At 39.4% G+C, this 24,462-nt stretch overlaps 1 protein-coding gene across 1 annotated transcript in view; it reads right to left on the reverse strand.

Annotated features, from left to right (window-relative positions):
• The window catches only part of HYDIN (HYDIN axonemal central pair apparatus protein), a 389,934-nt gene that overhangs the window by 171,430 nt on the left and 194,042 nt on the right, over positions 1-24,462 (reverse strand). The window contains exons 19-23 of the mRNA XM_061172597.1: positions 21,483-21,721; positions 16,822-17,089; positions 14,826-14,969; positions 10,112-10,255; positions 167-480 (exon numbers count right to left, since the gene is read on the reverse strand). Of these exons, the coding sequence (XP_061028580.1) occupies positions 167-480; positions 10,112-10,255; positions 14,826-14,969; positions 16,822-17,089; positions 21,483-21,721 (1,109 nt within the window). The remainder of the gene's footprint in view (positions 1-166; positions 481-10,111; positions 10,256-14,825; positions 14,970-16,821; positions 17,090-21,482; positions 21,722-24,462) is intronic.

Raw genomic sequence — 24,462 nt, forward strand, 5'->3', positions numbered from 1 at the left:
GGATGGACCATGGCTCTTTGTTCCTTCTGTCAATGATTAGTTGTTGGAAGTGAAAGTATTCATGAAAGACCAGTACTCAGAATACAGGAAACCAAGTGCAAAGCCCGAAGGAGAAAAAAATGAAGAGCAGGGGAGAGCTCTGCAGGATCGCCACGCTAGTTGGTACCTTATCTGATTTTCCTCATCATCCACCAGGAAGAACCAGCGAAACTTCACAACCAGGGGGCTGCAGTTGGTGATTGTGATGTAGCGGATCACCTCAGTATCGTTCAGGATACAGCCAAAATCCAGCTCCATGGTCTCAAAGGTGAGGTTGGGGTAATTCACTTCTCCACGCAGGTGCAGGCTGTCCACTTGAGGGTGCTCCACATACTTGATTTCTAGAACTTCTTCTGCCACCCAGGTATTCAAATCGTTTTTATAGGAAGGATTGAATTTGACCAGCAGGTCTTTTTCTTCACCAATCTCCAGTTTAATAGGCTACAAACAAGATAACGGGGAATTACCAACCTCCATACTGTGCACTTCCAAGCTGATACATGAAATAGGACAACCAAAGTTGTTTATATATATATTTATATGCACACACACATACATATACATACAGACACACAGATTATTAGGAAATACGTATATATACACTTTATCCATAACTATGTATCCACACTTTACATAGTCAAACAGCTAGTATATCGCTATCGATATCTATCTATCTCTATGCACTTACACACATATATATTTTTTAATAGTTGAAAATGAAAGCAAGAAAAATGATTTGAAAAAAGAGATGTTGATAAGTGTTGTGAGGTTGTAAGGATTGACGAGTTGTAAAAGGAAAATCTGCAATGAATAACTATTATGAAATATTCTTAACTGAAAATAGATTGTAAAACGCTCTTCCTAGATAAGTGGGAAAAGTTCTTTGCTTAAGAAAATTTTAAAAAGGCTTTCTAAAAGACCCCATGGTGGAGGGGCTCTGTAGAGGGTGACCCAGAAAGGGATGGATTAGGTAACTTAATTTCTTTTCTAACGTGTGCAATACTAACTCTTCAGCATAGTGGTATCCACTTTCCGCTGTTTTCTATTCAACTTAAAATGACACTCCAGAGCCCTACAGAGTTTGTTCGGTAGATTGTGTTTGTTCTTTTCTCTCTTTGATTCAAATCCCCATGTGTTCCTTGATGCCAAGGCCACAGAAACACCTTCCCATAGAAAGCCTGGCTCTGAGTTGGCTTTTTTAGGAATCGCTTAATCCCCACATTTAATCGGCATGAAAGCCACCTCCTGGTTTTGCAGAAAGTGCCCTGAGGCAGTCAGGAAGAATGCGCACAGCAACAAATCTGTTTACAGAGCACTTTCCTCTCCACTGAGCTTGAAGGTTCAGGTATTTAACTGTGCACTTCAGTGACATGATCAGATGGTTTCCGTTGATAAAGCCAATCACCCGATTCAAGAGTCAGAGAGAGGGTAATGACTCCTCAGTTGGCTAATCCCCTCTGAAAGGCTCACCAGCCCCTTGGCCCAGGTGGCTTGCCACAATTTAGAAGTCATTCTTGTAGACCATGGTATCTGCAGCACTAGGCATCGCAATGCTTGGTGTTTAAATATCTTGGAGATTGACTTAAACATTTTTTCCCCCAGAGGAATGACTTTGCTATTTTGTGGAAATGATACATATCCACAAAATTTTATATTATATACAAAAGCACAAAGAAGAAGTTAGAAATTCATCCAAAACTTCACGAGATATTATTTCTCAGAGTTCACATTTGGTAAAACATTAGTCCAAACATGACAGATAGATAAATAAAATTTTACAAAAATGGAATTAGACTAATTTATTTTAAAAAATCATGTTTGAATTAACAAAAAACTGAAGAAAATTTCTTATACAAGAGATATTAATTGTAAGATCGTGGACTCTGGAGCCAGACTGCTTGGGTTCAAATCCTCGCTCTGCCAGTTACTAACTCTGTGAACTTGGGCAAACTTGCTTGGCCTTCCTAGCCCCCAGTTTCTCCATCTGTAAAACAGGGGCAATAATAGTACCTAACTTTTTTTAAGAGGATGAAATGAGTTAATATATTTGTGATGCGTTCAGAGCAGTGCCTAACACGTAGTGTATGGTATATAACTGCCAATTATTACTACAATCCCTTTATGATCAAGAGAATTGATCAAAAAGTGTGGAGAAGTCCAAGGTTAGTCTAAAATCCTCCCTTGGTGGGTCTCCTCTTTACTGCTTAGAAGCCACAGAATTCGTTGGACATCAATAAGACTGGTAACTTCACTAAGGTATGTTTCCCTGTTGAATATTCTATATCATTTTGTCCCAGGACAAGGTGTGGCCTTATTTTTTAAAAAAATATTTCATTTTAATTTTTGAATAGATAGGACAATGAAAAGCATGTTACCCTTGTGCCCATCTCCCCTCCCCTCAAGCCAACTGTTCCCCTCCCCTGAGGTAACCAAGGTTACACAAGTATCTTATCTGTCCTTGTATGAATAGAAAGATAATGCATGAATATAAACCCACGTTCATATATGTGTTATTGTTTACACATAGGCAATCCTGTTCTGCACTTTGCTTTTTCCACTGGGGGATAATTAATCAGTGCATATGGAGTTGCCTCACTCTTTTTAACAACTGCATTTTATTCCATCATTGAATTCTGCCACCATTTATTTAACCAATCTCCTATTGATAGATATTGGCTCCCAGTCTTTTGTTCTTATAATCAATGTTGCAATGAATATCCTTGTATATTGTGTCTATGTCTATAGGATAAATTCCTAGGAGTGGAATGACTAGGTCAAAGGGTAGGGGCATTTAAAACGTTGATGGCATCAGGAAACTTGCACAAGCCTCTTAGATACGCTCATCCACCAGAGGGCAGAGAGCAGAAGCAAGAAGAACTACAATCCTGCAGCCTGTGGAACAAAAACCACATTCACAAAAAGATAGACAAGATGAAAAGGCAGAGGGCTATGTAACAGATGAAGGAACAAGCTAAAACCCCAGAAAAACAACTAAATGAAGTGGAGATAGGCAACCTTCCAGAAAAAGAATTCAGAATAATCATAGTGAAGATGATCCAGGACCACGGAAAAAGAATGGAGGCAAAGATCGAGAAGATGCAAGAAATGTTAAACAAACATCTAGAAGAATTAAAGAACAAACAAACAGAGATGAACAATAAAATAACTGAAATGAAAAATACACTAGAAGGAATCAATAGCAGAATAACTGAGGCAGAAGAATGGATAAGTGACCTGGAAGACAGAATGGTGGAATTCACTGCTGCGGAACAGACTAAAGAAAAAAGAATGAAAAGAAATGAAGACAGCCTAAGAGACTTCTGGGACAACATTAAACGCAACAACATTCGCATTATAGGGGTCCCAGAAGGAGAAGAGAGAGAGAAAGGACCCGAGAAAATATTTGAAGAGATTATAGTCGAAAACTTCCCTAACATGGGAAAGGAAATAGCCACCCAAGTCCAGGAAGCGCAGAGAGTCCCATACAGGATAAACCCAAGGAGAAACACGCCGAGACACATAGTAATCAAATTGGCAAAAATTAAAGACAAAGAAAAATTATTGAAAGCAGCAAGGGAAAAATGACAAATAACATACGAGGGAACTCCCATAAGGTTAACAGCTGATTTCTCAGCAGAAACTCTACAAGCCAGAAGGGAGTGGCATGATATACTTAAAGTGATGAAAGGGAAGAACCTACAACCAAGATTACTCTACCTGGCAAGGATCTCATTCAGATTCGATGCAGAAATCAAAAGCTTTACAGACAAGCAAAAGTTAAGAGAATTCAGCACCATCAAACCAGCTCTACAACAAATGCTAAAGGAACTTCTCTAAGTGGGAAACACAAGAGAAGAAAAGGACCTACAAAAACAAACCCAAAACAATTAAGAAAATGGTCATAGGAATATACATATCGATAATTACCTTAAACATGAATGGATTAAATGCTCCAACCAAAAGACACAGGCTTGCTGAATGGATACAAAGACAAGACCCATATATATGCTGTCTACAAGAGACCCACTTCAGAGCTAGGGACACATACAGACTGAAAGTGAGGGGATGGAAAAAGATATTCCATGCAAATGGAAATCAAAAGAAAGCTGGAGCAGCAATACTCATATCAGATAAAATAGACTTTAAAATAAAGAATGTTACAAGAGACAAGGAAGGACACTACATAATGATCAAGGGATCAATTCAAGAAGAAGATATAACAATTATAAATATATATGCACCCAACATAGGAGCACCTCAATACATAAGGCAACTGCTAACAGCTATGAAAGAGGAAATCGACGGTAACACAATAATAGTGGGGGGCTTTAACACCTCACTTACACCAATGGACAGATCATCCAAAATGAAAATAAATAAGGAAACAGAAGCTTTAAATGACACAATAGACCAGATAGATTTAATTGATATTTATAGGACATTCCATCCAAAAACAGCAGATTACACTTTCTTCTCAAGTGCGCACGGAACATTCTCCAGGATAGATCACATCTTGGGTCACAAATCAAGCCTCAGTAAATTTAAGAAAATTGAAATCATACCAAGCATCTTTTCTGACCACAACGCTATGAGATTAGAAATGAATTTCAGGGAAAAAAACGTAAAAAACACAAACACATGGAGGCTAAACAATACGTTATTAAATAACCAAGAGACCACTGAAGAAATCAAAGAGGAAATTAAAAAATACCTAGAGACAAATGACAATGAAAACACGACGACCCAAATGCAGCAAAAGCAGTTCTAAGAGGGAAGTTTATAGCTATATAAGCCTACCTCAAGAAACAAGAAAAATCTCAAATAAACAATCTAACCTTACACCTAAAGGAACTAGAGAAAGAAGAACAAACAAAACCCAAAGTAAGCAGAAGGAAAGAAATCATAAAGATCAGAGCGGAAATAAATGAAACAGAAACAAAGAAAACAATAGCAAAGATCAATAAAAGTAAAAGCTGGTTCTTTGAGAAGATAAATAAAATTGATAAACCATTAGCCAGACTCATCAAGAAAAAGAGAGAGAGGACTCAAATCAATAAAATTAGAAATGAAAAAGGAGAAGTTACAACAGACACTGAAGAAATACAAAGCATCCTAAGAGACTACTACAAGCAACTCTATGCCAATAAAATGGACAACCTGGAAGAAATGGACAAATTCTTAGAAAGGTATAACCTTCCAAGACTGAACCAGGAAGAAATAGAAAATATGAACAGACCAATCACAAGTAATGAAATTGAAACTGTGATGAAAAATCTTCCAACAAACAAAAGTCCAGGACCAGATGGCTTCACAGGTGAATTCTATCAAACATTTAGAGAAGAGCTAACACCCATCCTTCTCAAACGCTTCCAAAAAATTGCAGAGGAAGGAACACTCCCAAACTCATTCTATGAGGCCACCATCACCCTGATACCAAAATGAGACAAAGATACTACAAAAAAAGAAAATTACAGACCAATATCACTGATGAATATAGATGCAAAAATCCTCAGCAAAATACTAGCAAACAGAATCCAACAACACATTAAAAGGATCATACACCATGATCAAGTGGGATTTATCCCAGGGATGCAAGGATTCTTCAATATATGCAAATCAATCAATGTGATACACCATATTAACAAATTGAAGAATAAAAACCATATGATCATCTCAGTAGAGGCAGAAAAAGCTTTTGACAAAATTCAACACCCATTTATGATAAAAACTCTCCAGGAAGTGGGCATAGAGGGAACCTACCTCAACATAATAAAGGTCATATACGACAAACCCACAGCAAACATCATTTTCAATGGTGAAAACCTGAAAGCATTTCCTCTAAGATCAGGAACAAGACAAGGATGTCCACTCTCACCACTATTATTCAACATAGTTTTGGAAGTCCTAGCCACGGCAATCAGAGAAGGAAAAGAAATAAAAGGAATAGAAATTGGAAAAGAAGAAGTAAAAGTGTCACTGTCTGCAGATGACATGATACTATACATAGAGAATCCTAAAGATGCCACCAGAAAACTACTAGAGCTAATCAATGAATTTGGTAAAGTTGCAGGATACAAAATTAATACACAGAAATCTCTTGCATTCCTATACACTAATGATGAAAAAATCTGAAAGAGAAATTAAGGCAACACTCCCATTTACCACTGCAACATAAAGAATAAAATACCTAGGAATAAACCTACCTAGGGAGACAAAAGACCTGTATGCAGAAACTATAAGACACTGATGAAAGAAATTAAAGATGATACCAACAGATGGAGAGAGATATACCATGTTCTTGGATTGGAAGAATCAATATTGTGAAAATGACTATACTACCCAAAGCAATCTACAGATTCAATGCAATCCCTATCAAATTAAAAATAGCAGTTTTTACAGAACTAGAACAAAAAATCTTAAAATTTGTATGGAGACACAAAAGACCCCGAATAGCCACAGCAGTCTTGAGGGAAAAAAATGGAGCTGGAGGAATCAGACTCCCTGACTTCAACCTATACTACAAAGCTACAGTAATCAAGACAATATGGTATGTGCACAAAAACAGGAATATAGATCAATGGAACAAGATAGAAAGCCCAGAGATAAACCCACGAACCTATGGTCAACTAATCTATGACAAAGGAGGCGAGGATATACAATGAGAAAAGACAGCCTCTTCAATAAGTGGTGCTGGGAAAACTGGACAGCTACATGTAAAAGAATGAAATTAGAACACTCCCTAACACCATACACAAAAATAAACTCAAAATGGGTTAGAGACCTAAATGTATGACCGGAGACTATAAAACTCTTAGAGGAAAACATAGGAAGAACACTCTTTGACATAAATCACAGCAAGATCTTTTTTGATCCACCTCCTAGAGAAATGGAAATAAAAACAAAAATAAACAAATGGGACCTAATGAAACTTCAAAGCTTTTGTACAGCAAAGGAAACCATAAACAAGACGAAAAGACAACCCTCAGAATGGGAGAAAATATTTGCAAACAAATCAATGGACAAAGGATTAATCTCCAAAATATATAAACAGCTCATGCAGCTCAATATTAAAAAAACAAACAACCCAATCCAAAAACGGGCAGAAGACCTAAACAGACATTTCTCCAAAGAAGACATAGAGATGGCCAAGAGGCACATGAAAAGCTGCTCAACATCACTAATTATTAGAGAAATGTAAATCAAAACTACAATGAGGTGTCACCTCACACCAGTTAGAATGGGCATCATCAGAAAATCTACAAACAGCAAATGCTGGAGAGGGTGTGGAGAAAAGGGAACCCTCCTGCACTGTTGGTGGGAATGTAAATTGATACAGCCACTATGGAGGTTCCTTAAAAAACTAAAAATAGAATTACCATATGATCTATGAGCCATATGATCTATCCATATGAGCAATCCCACTACTGGGCATATACCCAGAGAAAACCATAATTCAAAAAGACACATGCACCCCAATGTTCATTGCAGCAGTATTTACAAGAGCCAGGTCATGGAAGCAACCTAAATGCCCATCGACAGACGAATGGATAAAGAAGATGTGGTACATGTATACAATGGAATATTACTCAGCCATAAAAAGGAACGAAATTGGGTCATTTGTTGAGATGTGATAGATCTAGAGACTGTCATACAGAGTGAAGTAAGTCAGAAAGAGAAGAACAAATATCGTATATTAACGCATGTATGTGGAACCTAGAAAAATGGTACAGATGATCCAGTTTGCAGGGCAGAAGTTGAGACACAGATGTAGAGAACAAACGTATGGACACCAAGGGGGGAAAGCTGTGGGGGGCTGGGGGTGGTGGTGTGATGAACTGGGCGATTGGGATTGACATGTATACACTGATGCGTATAAAATTGATGACTAAAAAAAAAAAAAAACTGTTGACGGCTACTGCCATACTATCTTCCAATGTACACTTCCCCAACACCTTAGGGGATGCCTGTTTCCACATGTCGTCCCTAACACAGAGCATTATCCAATTTTTGCTCTTTGTCAATCTTATAGGAAAAAAAATGTGTTTCATAGTAATTTTAATTTGCATTTCTTCTAACATGAGTAAAGTTGGGCATATTCTCACATATTTAAAAGCTATTTTCTTTTTCTTTCTGTGAACTCTCTGTTCATTTCCTTTGCCTATTTTTCTATTGGGTTGTTGGTATTTTTCCTGTTGATTTGTAGAAGTTCTTTATTTTTAAAATTATATGTATGCTTTTTATTAAAGTTATATGTGCAAATAATATAAAAGGTCAAAATGTACTACAAGAGCTATTACAAGAAACAGTAGTTCCTGACCCACCCTGGCATCCCGACAATACTGAGGTCACAATTTCTCAATTCTTGTAGCACAGCAGGTCTATGGAACAGTTTTTTTGGGCAGAGAGGGGACGATCAGGCGATGCACACAACTCAGACACCAGGGATTATTCTGGGGTATCGACACTGACACAGGAAACATTAAATTTCCCCGTTTTGATGAGTTTCTCTGGGGAAGAGCATTTATCTTTATGTCTTGGGAAAAGAGCCAGCTGCCCAAGTCTTTTGAGTGGGGTCAGCGGGGACAGCTGTCTGGTGCACACAGAATCCCTCTGTTTTCAGCCCTCTGCTCCACTCGTTGCCTCTAAGCCCAGGCTACTTGGGCTGAATGACTCCCACTTCTTTGCAGCTTCACTGGTGAATTTTCTACGCTTCAGGTCTTTGTGCCTTTTTGTCCACCCACTCCCTTCCTCATTCTATCTTCTAGAATTTGTTTAAATCGCTCATTATTTGGCTATACCCTCCTCTTCCCCTTTTATTTTATTGCTCTGGGTGTCTTTCCTGTTGAACATTTCTACTTTTATTAAGATTTCAGGAGGGACAAGAGTGGGTCTAACCTCCCACCCAGACAGAGAAAGCTGCTCATACCTGAATTTTCATTTTCTCATCCATTTGTTTTCCTCTGCTCTTGAGTTCACTCTTCACCTCCTCTTTGAACACTTGTATCTTGTCCTTGAGCTCTTTTCAAAGACAGGTCATATCATCTGTAATTTCTCTGAGACTGTAGAGAACTCCCTGTTTGTACTGTGGGTTTTCTTCCTTGCATAGGTTCCCTTGCAGGAGGTTTTCATCTGCCTCTTGCTTATGATCATCTCCTCCTTTTATTTCTCTGTTCAAAGATTTTAGCTATTTTTTTCCCCCAAATCATGTGTGAATGAGACCCACTAAAGAATCAGTGAGGAAGGAAGGGCAGGGGAGGGTGGCGGTGCAGTACTGTCTGCAACACGCTCTCACCAAGTGGCTCTGTCCCCCGTCTTCCACAAAGATCCGTCTCCCCGAGTGTGGCTCACAGCAGATGTCCTTAAGTCCCAGGCTCCCTCTTCTGAGATCCTGCAATTGCTGCCTGCCCTCACTTCCTCCTCTATGTCACTTCTCCATTAGCTATCTCCCTGGACTGGGAGGCCGAACACCGTGGGGTGTGGGGCTGGTCTCTCCTTCAATCCTCCTTCCCTACCGCTCTGCAGTGCCACCTGCCCCAGGGCCCAGCCATTCCTACTGGTGTCCTCATGCCCGGCCAAGGATCACGGGGATGATCTTGTGGGAATGTTCAGAGAACACTGCATCCTGCCCCAGACTGGTGGCCAGGGGAGCTCACAGCCTCCTGCTTCAGCCTGGTTCACATTTCTCACTGTCTGGAGATGGGCTGGCTGGTGTAGGGTTGGGGCTTTGAGTTTTGGTCAAATTTGAGTTTTAGTCAGACTTGAGGGGGATTAAAAGATCTTTCCTCTCATTAGTGGGAAGTCACTGTTTTCTAAAGTTGAGCTTCGTTATAATGGGCAGGAAGGAAAGGGTCATAATAATGAGCAAGAAGCTCTCACATTGTTAATAATGGTTTTCCTACTAGTTGATATCAGAATTTATTGATATTATGACTCATTTTAGATTTTTCCTCTCTGTTTCCTGGATTCTTTATATTTTTCTCAACTGAAATTAGGCAGTGTACCAATACTATTCTCTTCTTTTATCACACACACAGCACCCCCCTAGGAGTTAGGACACCCTCTGCCCAGTTACCTCAGGAATTGAGGGCAGTGGGGATTTATCAGCCTTGCAGATAAAGAAGGGTCCACTTGTTGAGAGCAACACGTTCACAGGCAGGGTGGAAATGTTCTTCATGACCAAGGGCTGGTAATCAGGTTCCAGGATAGTGTTAGGTTTCTGCAAAAAATAGAAAAGAGGAAACAAACCAACTTATGGTAAACACAGTAAGCCTTTAGCAACAAATGTCTGATATTCATTGTTAACAGCAGAATTAGCATTCTCTCTATTTATATCTATAGATGTATGGATTTATATTATATCTATCTGTCATGTATCTATCTATCAAGATATAGATAATATATATCTATATATTACATAGGTTCACTTCTCAGTAGTCCACCATACATTCCAAATGATTTATCTAAATCTCTACAAGGGATTAATATAGATGTAGATATAGGTATAGATATTTTCTATGTATCTATTTCACTAGAAGAGATCCTACTTAAGCCAGAAGACAGATTAGATTTTCTTACTTTCTTGTTGCCTGGTTTTAAAAACCCTATATAAGCCATGCTTCTGGGTAGAACTGTTACTACAGAAGTTTCCACAGCATCATAAAACAAAGTTTAATAAATTAGTGATATCTTATGGAAGAACCCATGTATCATTACAATGAATAAAACATTTTTTCCTTACACAATATTCTGCTCATGCTTAAAATACCCAATTTGCAAATATACTTATCTTGCTATATTGACAAACGCTCATAACTATTTCCCGTAAATTTTCCTGATAACACTGGGAGAGTTGATTTAGAAGCATCGTTCACTCTGTTAGATCAAATTTCATTTTTCAGCTGGAGAAAGCATCATAAATGGATCTTAAGCTGGAAGTTTCTGGTCAGACTGGATTTTTCTCATTCTGACATTGGGATCCACATTGTTCATTGTGTGCCTTGGAAAGGGGGTCCTTTAATATCAGTACGGAAACCTCAGTCTCTGGCCTCCAAAAAGAATCTCCCTCCCATTCCCTGGCTCTTCCAACAACTCTAGCCTATTTTTCCCAGGCCCCTTTGTTTTGATTTGCTTTTCTCCCTGTTCCAATTTCAGTTAAGTCCTCCTGATTCCATGTTTTGCTCTGCCTCTGCCTCTGCTTCTTTGTCCAGCATAGTCTTTCTTCCACTGTGGTTCCTGGAGCCACTGGCTCTGAGCGAGCTTGGGTGACCAGTGTCCATGGTGTCTTAGTCAGTTCAGGCTGCTATAACAAATATCACAGACTGAGTGGTTTAAACAACAGCCATTGACGTCTCATAGTTCTGGAGGCTGGGAAGTCCAAGATCAAGGTGCCAGCACATCCAGTGTCTGGTGAGAGCCCACTTCTTGGTTTGTAGATAGCTGTCTTCTCACTGTGTCCTCACATGCCTGAGAGAAAGATCATCTCTCTTGTCTCTTCTTATAAGGGCACTAATCTCATTCATGAGGGCTCCACCTCCATGACCTTATCCCTTCCCAAAGCCCCCACTTACAACATGATCATATAAGGAATTAGGGCTTTGGTGTATGAATTTTGGGGGGACACAAACATTCAGTCCATAAAGTTGGCTTGAGCCACCTGCATCGGTTGTACCTCATTAGCCCCTTGTGCACTCCCAAAGTTCTTTCGGAGGTTCGGTCTGGCACTTACCACGAGAAGCTGCCACTGTCCCCCTCCCTCTAACATGGTAATATAGGTACTGGGTTCACCTTGCACTTGCAGATTTCATACTACAGTTTGGGGAGGGATGAAGCAGCACTTTCGACCTTCCCCCCAGGCTGCTGTGTCACTGCAGGTAGCTTTGAAGTGAAGAAGCCACACTCAGTTGGTTTTGGCAAGAGGCCATTTAGAGGTTAGTGATGAGAAAGAGTCGATGCACAGAGAACCCATTCTATTTTAAAAATGACCCTTTCTCTCTGGCTTGTTTGTCTCGTCAAATATCAGGAGACAGGATTTGCTTCTGGACTTCATGAAGCAAACTGACTGCTAGTTTCATTTGACCTTTTCAATTCCACAGAGATGTGGTTTCATCTCTGTGGCTTATGAATGGTACAATAGTTATACAGCAGATCAAATCTGAGGAAACGGTTATAGAAAAATTCTTCCCATAGGCAGGCTTGGTATCATTAAAGTCTAAGGTACTAAATCAGATACACTGCCCTGAGCCAAAAACAAGGAGACAGAATGGATAATTGGGTGTACCAAGACAGGTCTCCTGCACACCCTGGGTAATGAAGTCGCATTTCTTCTTTGTCCCTGATACGGAGTAAAATGTGAGCAGGAAATGAACAATGAAAAATACAGTAGTAGGACAGATTTCAAACTTGTGATATTTGGGAGGAAGGAGAGAAGGGCAAAAACAAATAGGGCATAATGACTCAATTCATTTTTAAATTCAACAAGTCACTGCCATATTCAAAATATTTGCTATTTATTTATTATGCTATTTATTATTCTAGTGATAAATTCAAACAATAGACATTTAAACAAGAATATGCTTTAAAAAAAAAAACAAGGCTAAAGGATATAAACAGAAGAAAAGGAACACTACCCACACATTTTTATGAGTGTTTATGTACTTTGGAAAAAAAATCTAATAGGAAACTAAGCTGCATATTTATCATATACTGTAATGTCTTGCACAGAACAGCTATTCAATAAATCTTCACTGAATGTTCTCTGAATGGCTACATTTAGAGAGAATATGATGCAACCAAATTTGGCACAGCTGTTGCCAGTAAATATCTTTCCTGATTACTTAAAAAAGGAAGAATTTAAAACAGCAATGAAAGCTTAATAACTGTAGAAGGAGTTCTGGTAGTATTTCCATTTTATATGTCTCATGGAGATTGTCACAGTTAGTTTAGCATCCTGTAACTGAAACTTTTATCCTACTTCTTCAGTGTCTACATTCCCCACCAGTTTGTTAGGTTAGGGTTTTTGCTGTGTCTTTACTGTCTAATACACTGCAGGTGCTCAAAAATTATTTGTTGATTTGAATTGAACTTGTACATCTTACCTCCCGTACTAGCCTATAAGTTTCCTTATTCATCTCCTGGCAGAGCACCTTATCCAGATGTTTATTTAATATGAACAATATATATAGAATGCACCAGAACAAATGGTCTTGAACATTCTCCTGATGGCCTCCGTTAACAGAAGGAACCCTGGTTGGTTCCCCCATGACTGGTTAGGCACTGCCACACCCAGTCCTTTCATGTGACAGCATAGATCACACCATGGGATCTTCCTTAATGCTTGGTCTTCCCAGTTGGTTGTGAAGTTCATCAGGGAGGGACTATTCTCACTGTTGTATCTCTACGACCTGACACAGTGCCTGGCACATGGTAGGTGTTGATAAATACTCCACTCCGCAGCCCACGTGACTGTTTCAATGAATACATCTGACCATGTCACTCCCTTCCCTGAAGCCCTCCAATGGTCACCCAAAACAAAACCTGAAGTTCACAACATGTGTCCCAGTCATGCCCCACACACCTGGCCCCTGCCCACTTCTCTAGATGGACTTCATTGTCATTCTTGGCATAGTCTCTGTCTGAGGTGGCCCTTCAGGTTTTATGCTGACCAAGCTCTTTCGTGACTCAGGCCTTTTGCATGTGCTGTTCCCTACAATTCTCTCTTCCCCCCTTGTCACCAGACCGACTTCTATTTGTCCTTCCATTCCAACTTGAGGCATTTGCTCAAGGAAGCCATCTATGACCTCACGTACAAATAAGATCATGTCTCCTGATATATACTCTCACTGCAAGTTATACCTCTTCTTCACAGCACTGTTTAGAATTATAATTTAAACAATTAAATTTTAATAGTTAGTTGACAGTTTGTAACCTCAACCAGTCTCTTAGCTGTGACTATGTCAGATTTTTAGCACCCACACAGCCCTTGACCCAGAGGAAATGTTCCACACATACCTGTCCCGAACAGTAAATAATTCTCTGCTGGAAACCAGCCTAGGACTAGGTCAAGTCCTCCTGTGATATCTCCCCTCCTCTTCACCATCCAGCCCACTGCCCTGAGCAGCAGTCATCCCCATCTCTCCCCTGTTCTGGGCCTCCCCCACTTACCACTCACCCTTAATGGCACATGAAGTTACAGACAGTTATGGGCATATACATCAAAGAGTGTGAATCAAATAGTTTAACTTGATTATTCCCAAGCAGTGTTAGGTGATCTACAAAATAGCTTAACTTGTGTCTCAGTTTCCTCCTGTGTATCATGGGAAAGAGAAGCTCCTGCACAGATTGCTGTGAGGGACAAATGGGAAAATGTATGTAATGAACATGGCTCAATGCCCAGCACATACCAATCAATAGTGGTAGCTATTCTTACTGGTTACTGTAATTATCAATAATTCTTCTCCAACCATTTCTATACTGTGATGTTTATTTTACCTAGTTAGAGTAAAATGATGGACTGAAATGCATTTTCAGTGCACTGCAATACCCCTTCACTTTGGTCTTATACATCAGGAATGATGGAAGTAGAATTTCTATGGCAATTCACTTTTCAAAAGAATGTAGGTTTAGATTCAGAATTTTTAGTTGAATGTGTATTGGCCTCTGAAGCTTAAAAAACATTGGCTGGGTGTGGGTGTAACAGGATTCCCATTAATTTAGCTTCTGAAATGAAAGCGTGAACATGTGTACCCCTAGCTGGAGCGCCCGGCCCTCCCCAACACAGCCCCACTGACCTTCTCCAGTCGGTATACGAGCTGCTTGGTGGAGAGCTGGATGAATGGTGCCACGAACTCACAGATGATGTTCACTGTCATCACCAGGCTCTTCCCCTTTTGTGTCCCGATGATGGTGTGGCACACCAGCTTTTCCTTGACTATCTGCAGACAAGATATACCAGCGTTTGTGGAACCTCTATAGCTTGGAAGACCTAATTCTCAACAATCAGCAAAATGATTCTCAACTACCTGCCTAGGGACACCAGGGAGGAGCACATTTTTCTGAGCAGTGCATGTCAGGGATGGGTCTCTGTCACACAAAGTCTGATTGGTTAGATGTGTCCAGGATGGGTCCTGTGGCTACTGCTGACTGTCCCTGAGGACACAATCAATTTACATTCAGCTCATCCAGTATATATATGGAAGATTTATCAGGGCTGTTAGGGACTGGATACACAAAACAGTGATGGAAGATGCAGATAAAAATCCTTCATGGGCTTTCACTGTGCTGTACACCTGAAACTAACACGACATTGTAAATCAACTACAGTTGAAAAAAAAATTATTCATAGGCTTAGAATTCAATGGTAGTTACACAATTTCTTATCAAGGTAGTTGGAAGCTGGCTGGAAAAATTTTGCCTTTCACATTTGAATATTTAAAAATCGTGTATGGTAATTAACACTTCTTTGGACCCAAGAGCCTTAGACTTTTATAGAGTAGAAAGGACCCAAAGTGAATTTATAACATGAACAGCCTTTACTGAAGACTGCTCAGGTGTCAGATGTTAATGAATTCAAGTCTCTTCTCAATTATGTAGCAGAACTTGGAATACAGGGGAGCTTTTAGTAAAGCTACAACTGCATTTAGAACCCCAGCAGCTCAGATGTAATGCCTTTAAAATACAGTCAACTCTTGAGAACAACACTGTAAACATGCCTGCAACAGACTGTCAGTGTCTTGAGATGAGGGCCTGCATTCTATTCGTCTTTGCATCCTTAGTGCCTAGCACGGTGTGTGTCATGTGGTACATACTCAGTGAAAGTTGGCTGAACCCCTCAGTAACAGAGAGAAAGAACATATTATATACTCCATAACGGGAAATAACCTTCTTTTTTAAACTGAGGATGTGTTTTTCCTGAAAATGTTCTGTGAAGAAACAACATAAGTGAAGCAAAGTGCCATCCGTGACCCTCGAGGAGCTAAGCAGGGAACCAGCTTTCCCATCTCGTCTGCTGGGAGGCAATTTCTTACTGTTTCCTATTTTCATGAGGAGAAAGTTCAGCATCACATCCTAATTTGGTGACCCAGCAGGAGCTCAGGTAACCATCACTTCTCATTCACAAAGTCTGCCTTTGTGAAGAGGCTTGTAAGTGATTTCAGAAGTCTTTCTTTTAGGTTTTTAATGGTTTCCAGCCTCCATGAGGGAATAGGAATAAACAGACACATGGTTGGATCTGCCTAAATGTCTTAAGCAGAATGGTGATAATGTGAATAAGAGCAGAACATCAGAGTTGCTGAAGATAAATGCGGCTCTTTCATTGATACATAAAAGGATGATGATTATAAATGTGATGCTGTTGAGTCAAGCTGAGAGGGAAGGAACTAAGGATATCCCAATACCTGGATAGGAGAGGCAGCCGACAGTGTCTATAAAAACATTTTCTTAAAAATAAATATTAAGTGAATACTGCTAAGTATTAATCAGAGGCTTAGCTTTGGCTGAACACTGGATGTCCCTCTACCAGAGACTTGCTGGCTCTGTTGACTCTGGGGATGAGAACTTGCTTTGAACAGTATTTTAAGATTGGGTTCATGGTAGCTGTAGAAACAAACAGAAAACTCAGCAGAGCTGAACCTTGAATGCAATGGGTGCTGCCATGGTAACTCAGTGCTGTATGCAATCCTTGAGAAACCACAGCCTTTCTTCAGATAAATGTCAAGGGACTCTCCTAAGAAACAGAGCAAAGATTTATTTAGGAGAATAATAGCTTCTAAATGTGTGTCCTCTTACCCTGGGAGTGGCAGAATAGCCTTCAAGTATCACGTCAATCGTCTGGCCTGGGTACAGCTCCATCCTGATGGGGTGGAGTTGAAACACGGGGCTTTGAGGATCCCTGGGTGCCTGGGAGCACTGGCACTGGCTCTCAGCACGCCCCTTCTTAGCCAGTCTCTTCTTATCCAGCTTTTCTTGGGGACAGAAATCTTCATTCATCCAGAACAACTGTTGGACCCGACGTCCCTTGTTGGTCAACTTGAAGCGGTAATAATAGGTGTCCAGGCTGGAAAAGAGGAGGCAAGGATTGAGAGGATTCAACTTTGGGTTGTTCTGTTCAGCTCTACAGCCTTGGGATTTACTCCTCCGGAAGTATTTAAAAAGTGAGCAACAAAATAGACATTATTTTTTTTTTTTACTGTAGGAAGGCTAAATGGTGATACTGCTAGGAACTACTACTACTAGGACAAGGTGACATCTACTCGTCGGGTCATTAGACTTGGGTTTGGTCCCTGAGTTGCCATCACCAGGAAAGGGGCCGTGGGGAAGTGGCCCCACCCACCCCCAGTTTTTCTCAGCAGGTTAAGCTGCCACATAACACACAGATACAGTTCCTGTGAAAATCACTTCAATTTACGAGAAATGGTACTGAGAAGTGAAAGCAAAATAGCTACTGAAGGAGAAGTACATTTCAAATTGTGTTGAGTAAATTTCTAGTAACTAGTTAAATGTCTTGTGATGGACTCAATTTGAAGGGAACTTTAAAGAGAAACAACACATATCCTCTAAACCTTACCAAAGGTCAAGGGGACTATAATGCATCAGAACACCACCTGGATGGGTCATTTATCTCAGACTAATGTGCTTCAAAGATGCTACTACTCATGCATGCATGCATGCATTCATTCATCTATTCCGCAAATATTTACTAAAGACCTCTTTATTGTCTGTCTCTTTGCTAGACACTGAAATTTCTAAGATCTTGGAGGTAGTTCAAATGTGTTTTTGTTTGAGTTTTTTTTTTTTTTTTACTGATTTATAAGCTTACTTTATTTATTTTTTCACACACACACACTGTATTTTATTTTTACAAGAGATAAAATAGACTGACACCAAGCATTGTACATGGATGACCACAACAAAAGCAACAATGATTGCAATTACCAAACACGAAACACTCATACTATGTCATAATATTGACATTCAGTCCAGTAATCCTCCACTGTAACAGCTCCTTTACTTTGCAGTGAAAATTGATTTGTATATTCTTTGCCTCTGAGTCCTTGTGGGATTTTTTTTTAATAATTCAAACAGAAAGTCACAAAAATTATAATCATCCTCATCAGTTCACTCAGTCCCATGTAATTAATTTTTTTTTTCATCTTGATCTTTTGTTAGCACTTTTATGAGTTCATCAGTTTTTCATTAGAGTTCTGAAAATGCTTATTCATTCAGTTCAGCAGTACAGTCAGTTACCAGAAACCTGTACTTGTCAGAGTCTTTTCCATGAATTCCTTGAAGATGAAACCCTTTTATAGGAACATATTTGCAAAAGCATCAGAGTACACCCATACCTGTCTGTAAATGACAAAAGACTTAAAAATGACCACGGTTAAAGATTTGATGAAAGTTCATAATAATGCAATAGACAAGGAAATTTAGTTATTTCTGAGATATACATTTTAAAGTAATAACTAGAATTATGACTTATAACATTACACCAGAACATATAAGATTTTTAGAAATTTCATGTAATGTCTGAAACATATTAACATATTTCCATACAAATAACCCAATGAAAGTTTAGTATTAGTTGTTTTGTTTGTTTGTTTTTTTATACTGCAGGTTCTTATTAGTCATCAATTTTATACACATCAGTGTATACATGTCAATCCCAATCGCCCAATTCAGCACACCACCATCCCCACCCCACCGCAGTTTTCCCCCCTTGGTGTCCATATGTCTGTTCTCTACGTCTGTGTCTCGACTTCTGCCCTGCAAACCGGCTCATCTGTACCATTTTTCTAGGTTCCACTGTAAGCTTACTTTAAAATATTCTTTTCAGGGAAAAAACTCATCTCAGGACTTTTAAAATTTTTTATTTTTGGGGGCTTTGAGTTTTCATCCCATCTGTCCCTCCTTTGGAAAGACACCATGTCTAATAAGCAAGTTGAAGCTTGATAAATAATAAGGAGTGTTTGCCAGTTGTCAGGTATGACCATTATTAGCTAAATATATGTCTAATGGGGCATGCTCATTGGAGTCTTCACTTTGTAGTTTGACTTCAGGGCTAAATGTAGGTTTTGGGGAAAATAATAAACAACATATACTATTTTATAAACTAGGCAGGGTCTCTGTCACTTATTCACAGTATATCTTTCAGTCATCATAGCACCCCAGTAATAATAAGCATATTGATTAATTTTATTGATGAAGAAACAGAAGCTCTGAAAATTTAAAGGAGTTGTCCAAAAATATGCCATCAGAAGAGGTGGCATACGGGTATTTCTTTAGATCCCTGTGCCCAAAAAATTGGCAAACTTTTTCTGTAAAGGACTGAATAATAAATATTTTAGACCTTTTGGGACACGTGGTCCATTACAACTACTCAACTCTCCACTGTAGTGTGAAAGAAGCTGTAGACAATATATGTACATGAATGGGCGTGGCTGTCTTCCAATAACACTTTGTTTATAGAAACAGGCAATGGGCTGCAGTTTTCCCACCCCTGCTTTTGATGATTCTTCTGGAGATTGCTGGCATCAAGATTTTATATCAAAAAGAAGAACAGGGGCTTCCCTGGTGGCGCAGTGGTTGAGAATCTGCCTGCCAATGCAGGGGACACGGGTTCGAGCCCTGGTCTGGGAAGATCCCACATGCCGCGGAGCAACTAGGCCCGTGAGCCACAACTACTGAGCCTGCGCGTCTGGAGCCTGTGCTCCGCAACAAGAGAGGCCGCGAAAGTGAGAGGCCCGCGCACCGTGATGAAGAGTGGCCCCCGCTTGCCACAACTAGAAGAAAGCCCTCGCACAGAAACGAAGCCCCAACACAGCCATAAATAAATAAATAGATAAATTAAAAAAAAAAAATTCCTCCTGTCAAAAAAAAAAAAAAAAGAACAATAGGGTTTAGGCAGAGCAGAAATTGGCAGCTAAAAGCTACAGGTTGCTTTTATATTCGTAGAAAACTATCAGCTATCTCTCCAATTCTAGGCAAGTGTCAGAATATCCTTTGGGGCCATTTGACACTATTTGTAGATTAAGGAGAACATGTAATTAAGTCTGGTTTGCAGTATATTGTTTTCTGTAATTATATTTGAATGCACTTAACAAATAAATTTGGAAACAGGAATGGTATGCAATGACAAAATGCCCTACCATATGGTCAATGGATAGGAGGAGAGGAGCATTTTTTTGTATCTAGTTGACACAAAAACTGTAATTGGATGCCTCTCTGAAAACATATGCAATTAACGATCTCACTTGCCTATTACTTAATTCCTACTGGTTTATGGTATTTTCAATTAAGTGCCATATTTTGTAGATGGAGCAGAGGAAAGGAGGTATGGATGGGTTTGTGGGGAGGGTTCCTAACAGTATTTTGTCAGGTACATCTCTAAACACAGTGTGTCCATCTTGGTTTCAGGGCCTTAGACCAGAAGGCAGGAGCATCCCTTTGAGATCTGTTCACAGTACTGAAACAAACAGGCACCAATTCAGCTGGCTCCTGAGAGTCAACTAGTGACAATGCATGACTCTTCTGAGGAACCATAAACAAATCCTCACACATATCCTCCATGGTTAGTATTCAAACCCCATACATTTTTAGAGTCACATTTAGATCGTTCTGCTCAGAGATGTCTATACTGTACCACCTTTTATTTAAATATTTAGACTCTCTAGCTTTTCCTGAGTGATCAGGTGGAGCCAACTACAACCATCTCAGTTGTTGGTGCTACGGTGGGGAGGCAAACAGAGAACATATACGAAAAAAAAATTACTGGCTTTGCAATACCTGATAAGATACATTTGCTATATATATATATTCTTTTAAAAAAAATATTTATTTGGCTGCGCCGGGTCTTTAGTTGCAGCACGTGGGATCTTCGTTGCCACATATGGGATCTTTAGTTGCGGCACATGGGCTCTTAGTTGCGGCATGCATGCGGGATCTAGTTTCCTGACCAGGGATCGAACTGGGGCCCCCTGCATTGGGAGCGTGGAGTCTTAACCGCTGGACCAGCAGGGAAGTCCCTGCAATATATTTTTACCTTCCTAGTTATACTCTACTTAGGTTATCACTAAGATCCATTTGTATTTTCTACATTCATGGAGAGGAAGTAACAATATATTGGAATCAAAGAAGAGAAATCATGTTCAAGATTCTGAATTTGTCACAGAGAAGCCACTATAAGTTTTAGAGAAGAATATACTTCCTCTGAACCATCTCTTCTCTAATGTAGAGGGACACAGCTTGGAGAATGTAACCAAAATATGACTAGGAAATGTCTTCTTGTGGCTGACGAACCCATCCGGAGGGGGAAAAGTGAAGATAGGGAAGGGAGGGGGCTGAGGAGGCTAGTTCTGTTTACTTAAAAATAATTTTCCAAAGTTGGAGTGATGCTCAGCTTATAGAATATATGTGATATGCATAAAAATTGGTCCATGATATTTCCTTACCTAAAATGTGCTCCCAAATTGAGTTCTGGTGCAAAGGGCTTATCTGAAACAATGGTGGAGCCAATTCCTGAAGCCTGGACAGGTATCCGGTAGGTGTTGCTATTTTCAATGTCCAAAATGACTGTGTCTTTGAATGTCAGTATGTCGTTCAGGTTGGCAGTCAGTGTCAGTTCAACATCACTTTCTGGGGGAACTGTGCCTTCCTTGGGTTCAACCGTCCAAAGGGACTTTTTGTGTGCCTGTAACACAAGACTACAAGTTAACAGTGAAGATATTCTTGGCTTTTCATTCTGCACATGTCAAAGCCCTCTATACTTCAAATGCCTGGCACTGCAGAACTCAACATCAGAGACAAACATTATTTTTTTGAATCAAAGCAGCTGGGTGTTTGTTGGCTTTTCTTTTTTTTTTCTTCAAAAAGCAATATGATTCTGAAGAGCAAACCTACAATTCTACTTTTGAATGCTCTGTGAAGATTCTTTACATCTCTTTCTTAAGATGACAGCCCAGTTCTCTAACAAGCTTATACTAATTATCTGCTCTAATCTCCAAATTCTGAGATACCAACAGAAGATACAACATCCTTCCTGGAATTTGGAAGTTTTAAAAGAAATGCTTTTCAAATGCAAAGTTTCCATGATGTTATAGTAGGGATGAACAGCTTTCATTAATAAACACAATATAGGAAGTCATGTCGGTTTCTATTATTTCATAATAATCAATAGAATTTCATTTGCTAAAATTCCAAACTTACTTTGAAATGTGTGATAGGGCTAAATTATAGAGTTGGAAGTGACTCCCACCAACCTGTTCCCTTTAACTGCTTAGATCCTCATAGCTCACTCTCTTTTCTCCCTAAGGTCTTTGACCAAACAATACCTCTCAATGAAGCCTACTCTGACCATCACACTTTAAGTTGCAAGCCTTCCCCCTCGTACTCCTGATCCCCTTTACCCTGCTCTATATTTTCCCCTGAGCACTCACCATCTTCTAACATAGTGCATGATTGATTTATCATGCTTCTGTCTCTTTGCACTACAGTATAAGCTCTCCAAAGAAGGGATTTTTGTCTTTTTTGTTATTGTTGTTCACCGATACATCCCCAGTATCTATAACTATGCCTGGTACATAGTAGATGCTTAATAAATATTTGTTAAATGAATTCATGTATCTGCCTTTTAATCAAATCCTTCGATGTTAGAGATCTTATTTATCATCTAAGGTAACTTATCCCTGGTTTTAATAACTCAAACTATTTGATATGTCTTCCTTATATTAAATAGAGATACGTTTGTTTGTTTGTTTTTGACCTTCCAAACACTGGTATTTGGTCCACTCCCTTGGAGCTAAATAGAATAAATCAAATCTCCCTCTTTTGTTCAACAGCCCTTCAAATTCTACATCCAGCTTTAGAAGAAAACCTCATATGGCTCCAAAGTAAGTTGAAAATTCGGTTAAAGTGTCAAATAATAAAAAATGACTCATGCTATAAGCATCTTATTTAATTTAAAAATATAAATTCTGTTTCTTTGGTGGTAATCTATTTTCCCAGGCTGCTTCTAAGATTTTTCTCCTTGTATTTGATTGATTATAGTGCAGGTTCACTACAATGTCTCTAGTTATGGGTTTATTTGTATATCCTGTTTGGAATTTGCTACACTTCCAGAATCTGTGGTTTGATATCTTTATTTCTGAAAAATTCTCAGCCATTATGTTTTTAGATATTGTTTCTGCCTCATTCCTTCTCCTTTCCTTGTATTACTCCATTACACATGGGTATGACTTTCCTAGTGTGTCCTCTCTGTCTCAGCCTTCATCTGCATTTTCCATTCTTTCTCTCCCTGTGCTTCATTTTGGATGATTTCCTCTGAGCTATCTTCTAGTTCATTATTCTTTCTTCAGCTGTGTGTAATTCACTGTTAAACACATTTATTATGTTATTAATTTCAGTGTTTTTTGTGTTTTTGAATTCAGGTTTTATTATTTACTTTTCTTTTTATACATTTTTCAGCCTTTTGAGATTTTTAAAAATTCTGATTATGACATTCAACTTATTAGCTACTTTTTCTAGTCCTTCCTAGTCAACTGTAAATTTGATAAGCAAATTGTTCTTAGGATTTTTCAATACATATAGCAAATACACGTTCAGTGGTTCTGAGGTCCAGGTGTTGTGGGAGACACAAAAATGTCCAAAGCACCATTCCTGCCCCCAAGAAGCTGATAGTAATGACATTCAGAGAGACCACCATGTAAACAAAAAAAATGCAAGTCAGAAGGAGGCTGGGGTGAAAGTGCCTCAGGGAAATCTAAAGAACAAGGTGCATTTCCGGAGCAGAAGATATTGAAATTCTTTGACTGTACGACAAATTTCCAGACACATTTTCTTTTCTGTCTAAATGTGAAATTGAGCATAATTATCAGGTAGTGTGATCCCTAACTATATATATATATATTTTAGTTAGTTAGTTAGTTAGTTAATTAATTAATTGGCTGCATTGGGTCTTCGCTGCCGCGCGCGTGCTTTCTCTAGTTGCGGTTAGCGGGGGCTACTCTTCGTTGCGGTACGCGGGCTTCTCATTGCAGTGGCTTCTCTTGTTGCAGAGCATGGGCTCTAGGAGCCCGGGCTTCAGTAGTTGCAGCACGTGGGCACAGTAGTTGTGGCTCACGGGCTCTAGAGCACAGGCTCAGTAGTTGTGGCGCATGGGCTTAGTTGCTCCACGGCATGTGGGATCTTCCCGGACCAGGGCTTGAACCCGTGTCCCCTGCATTGGCAGACGGATTCTTAACCACTGCGCCACCAGGGAAGTCCCCCTAACTATATTATACTATTGCTTAATAAAATTCAAATTTATTCTACTCTAATTTTATATATAAACAATTATCTCAAAATTAACACAAAGCACCATATCCCTATTTTGATTGCTGCATCATTTAAATCATTTCTAACAGTCCTGTTTTGAGGAAGAAATTACTCAGAAAT

Source organism: Eubalaena glacialis, chromosome 18, assembly GCF_028564815.1.
Source record: "Eubalaena glacialis isolate mEubGla1 chromosome 18, mEubGla1.1.hap2.+ XY, whole genome shotgun sequence".
Taxonomy (NCBI): Eukaryota; Metazoa; Chordata; class Mammalia; order Artiodactyla; family Balaenidae; genus Eubalaena; species Eubalaena glacialis.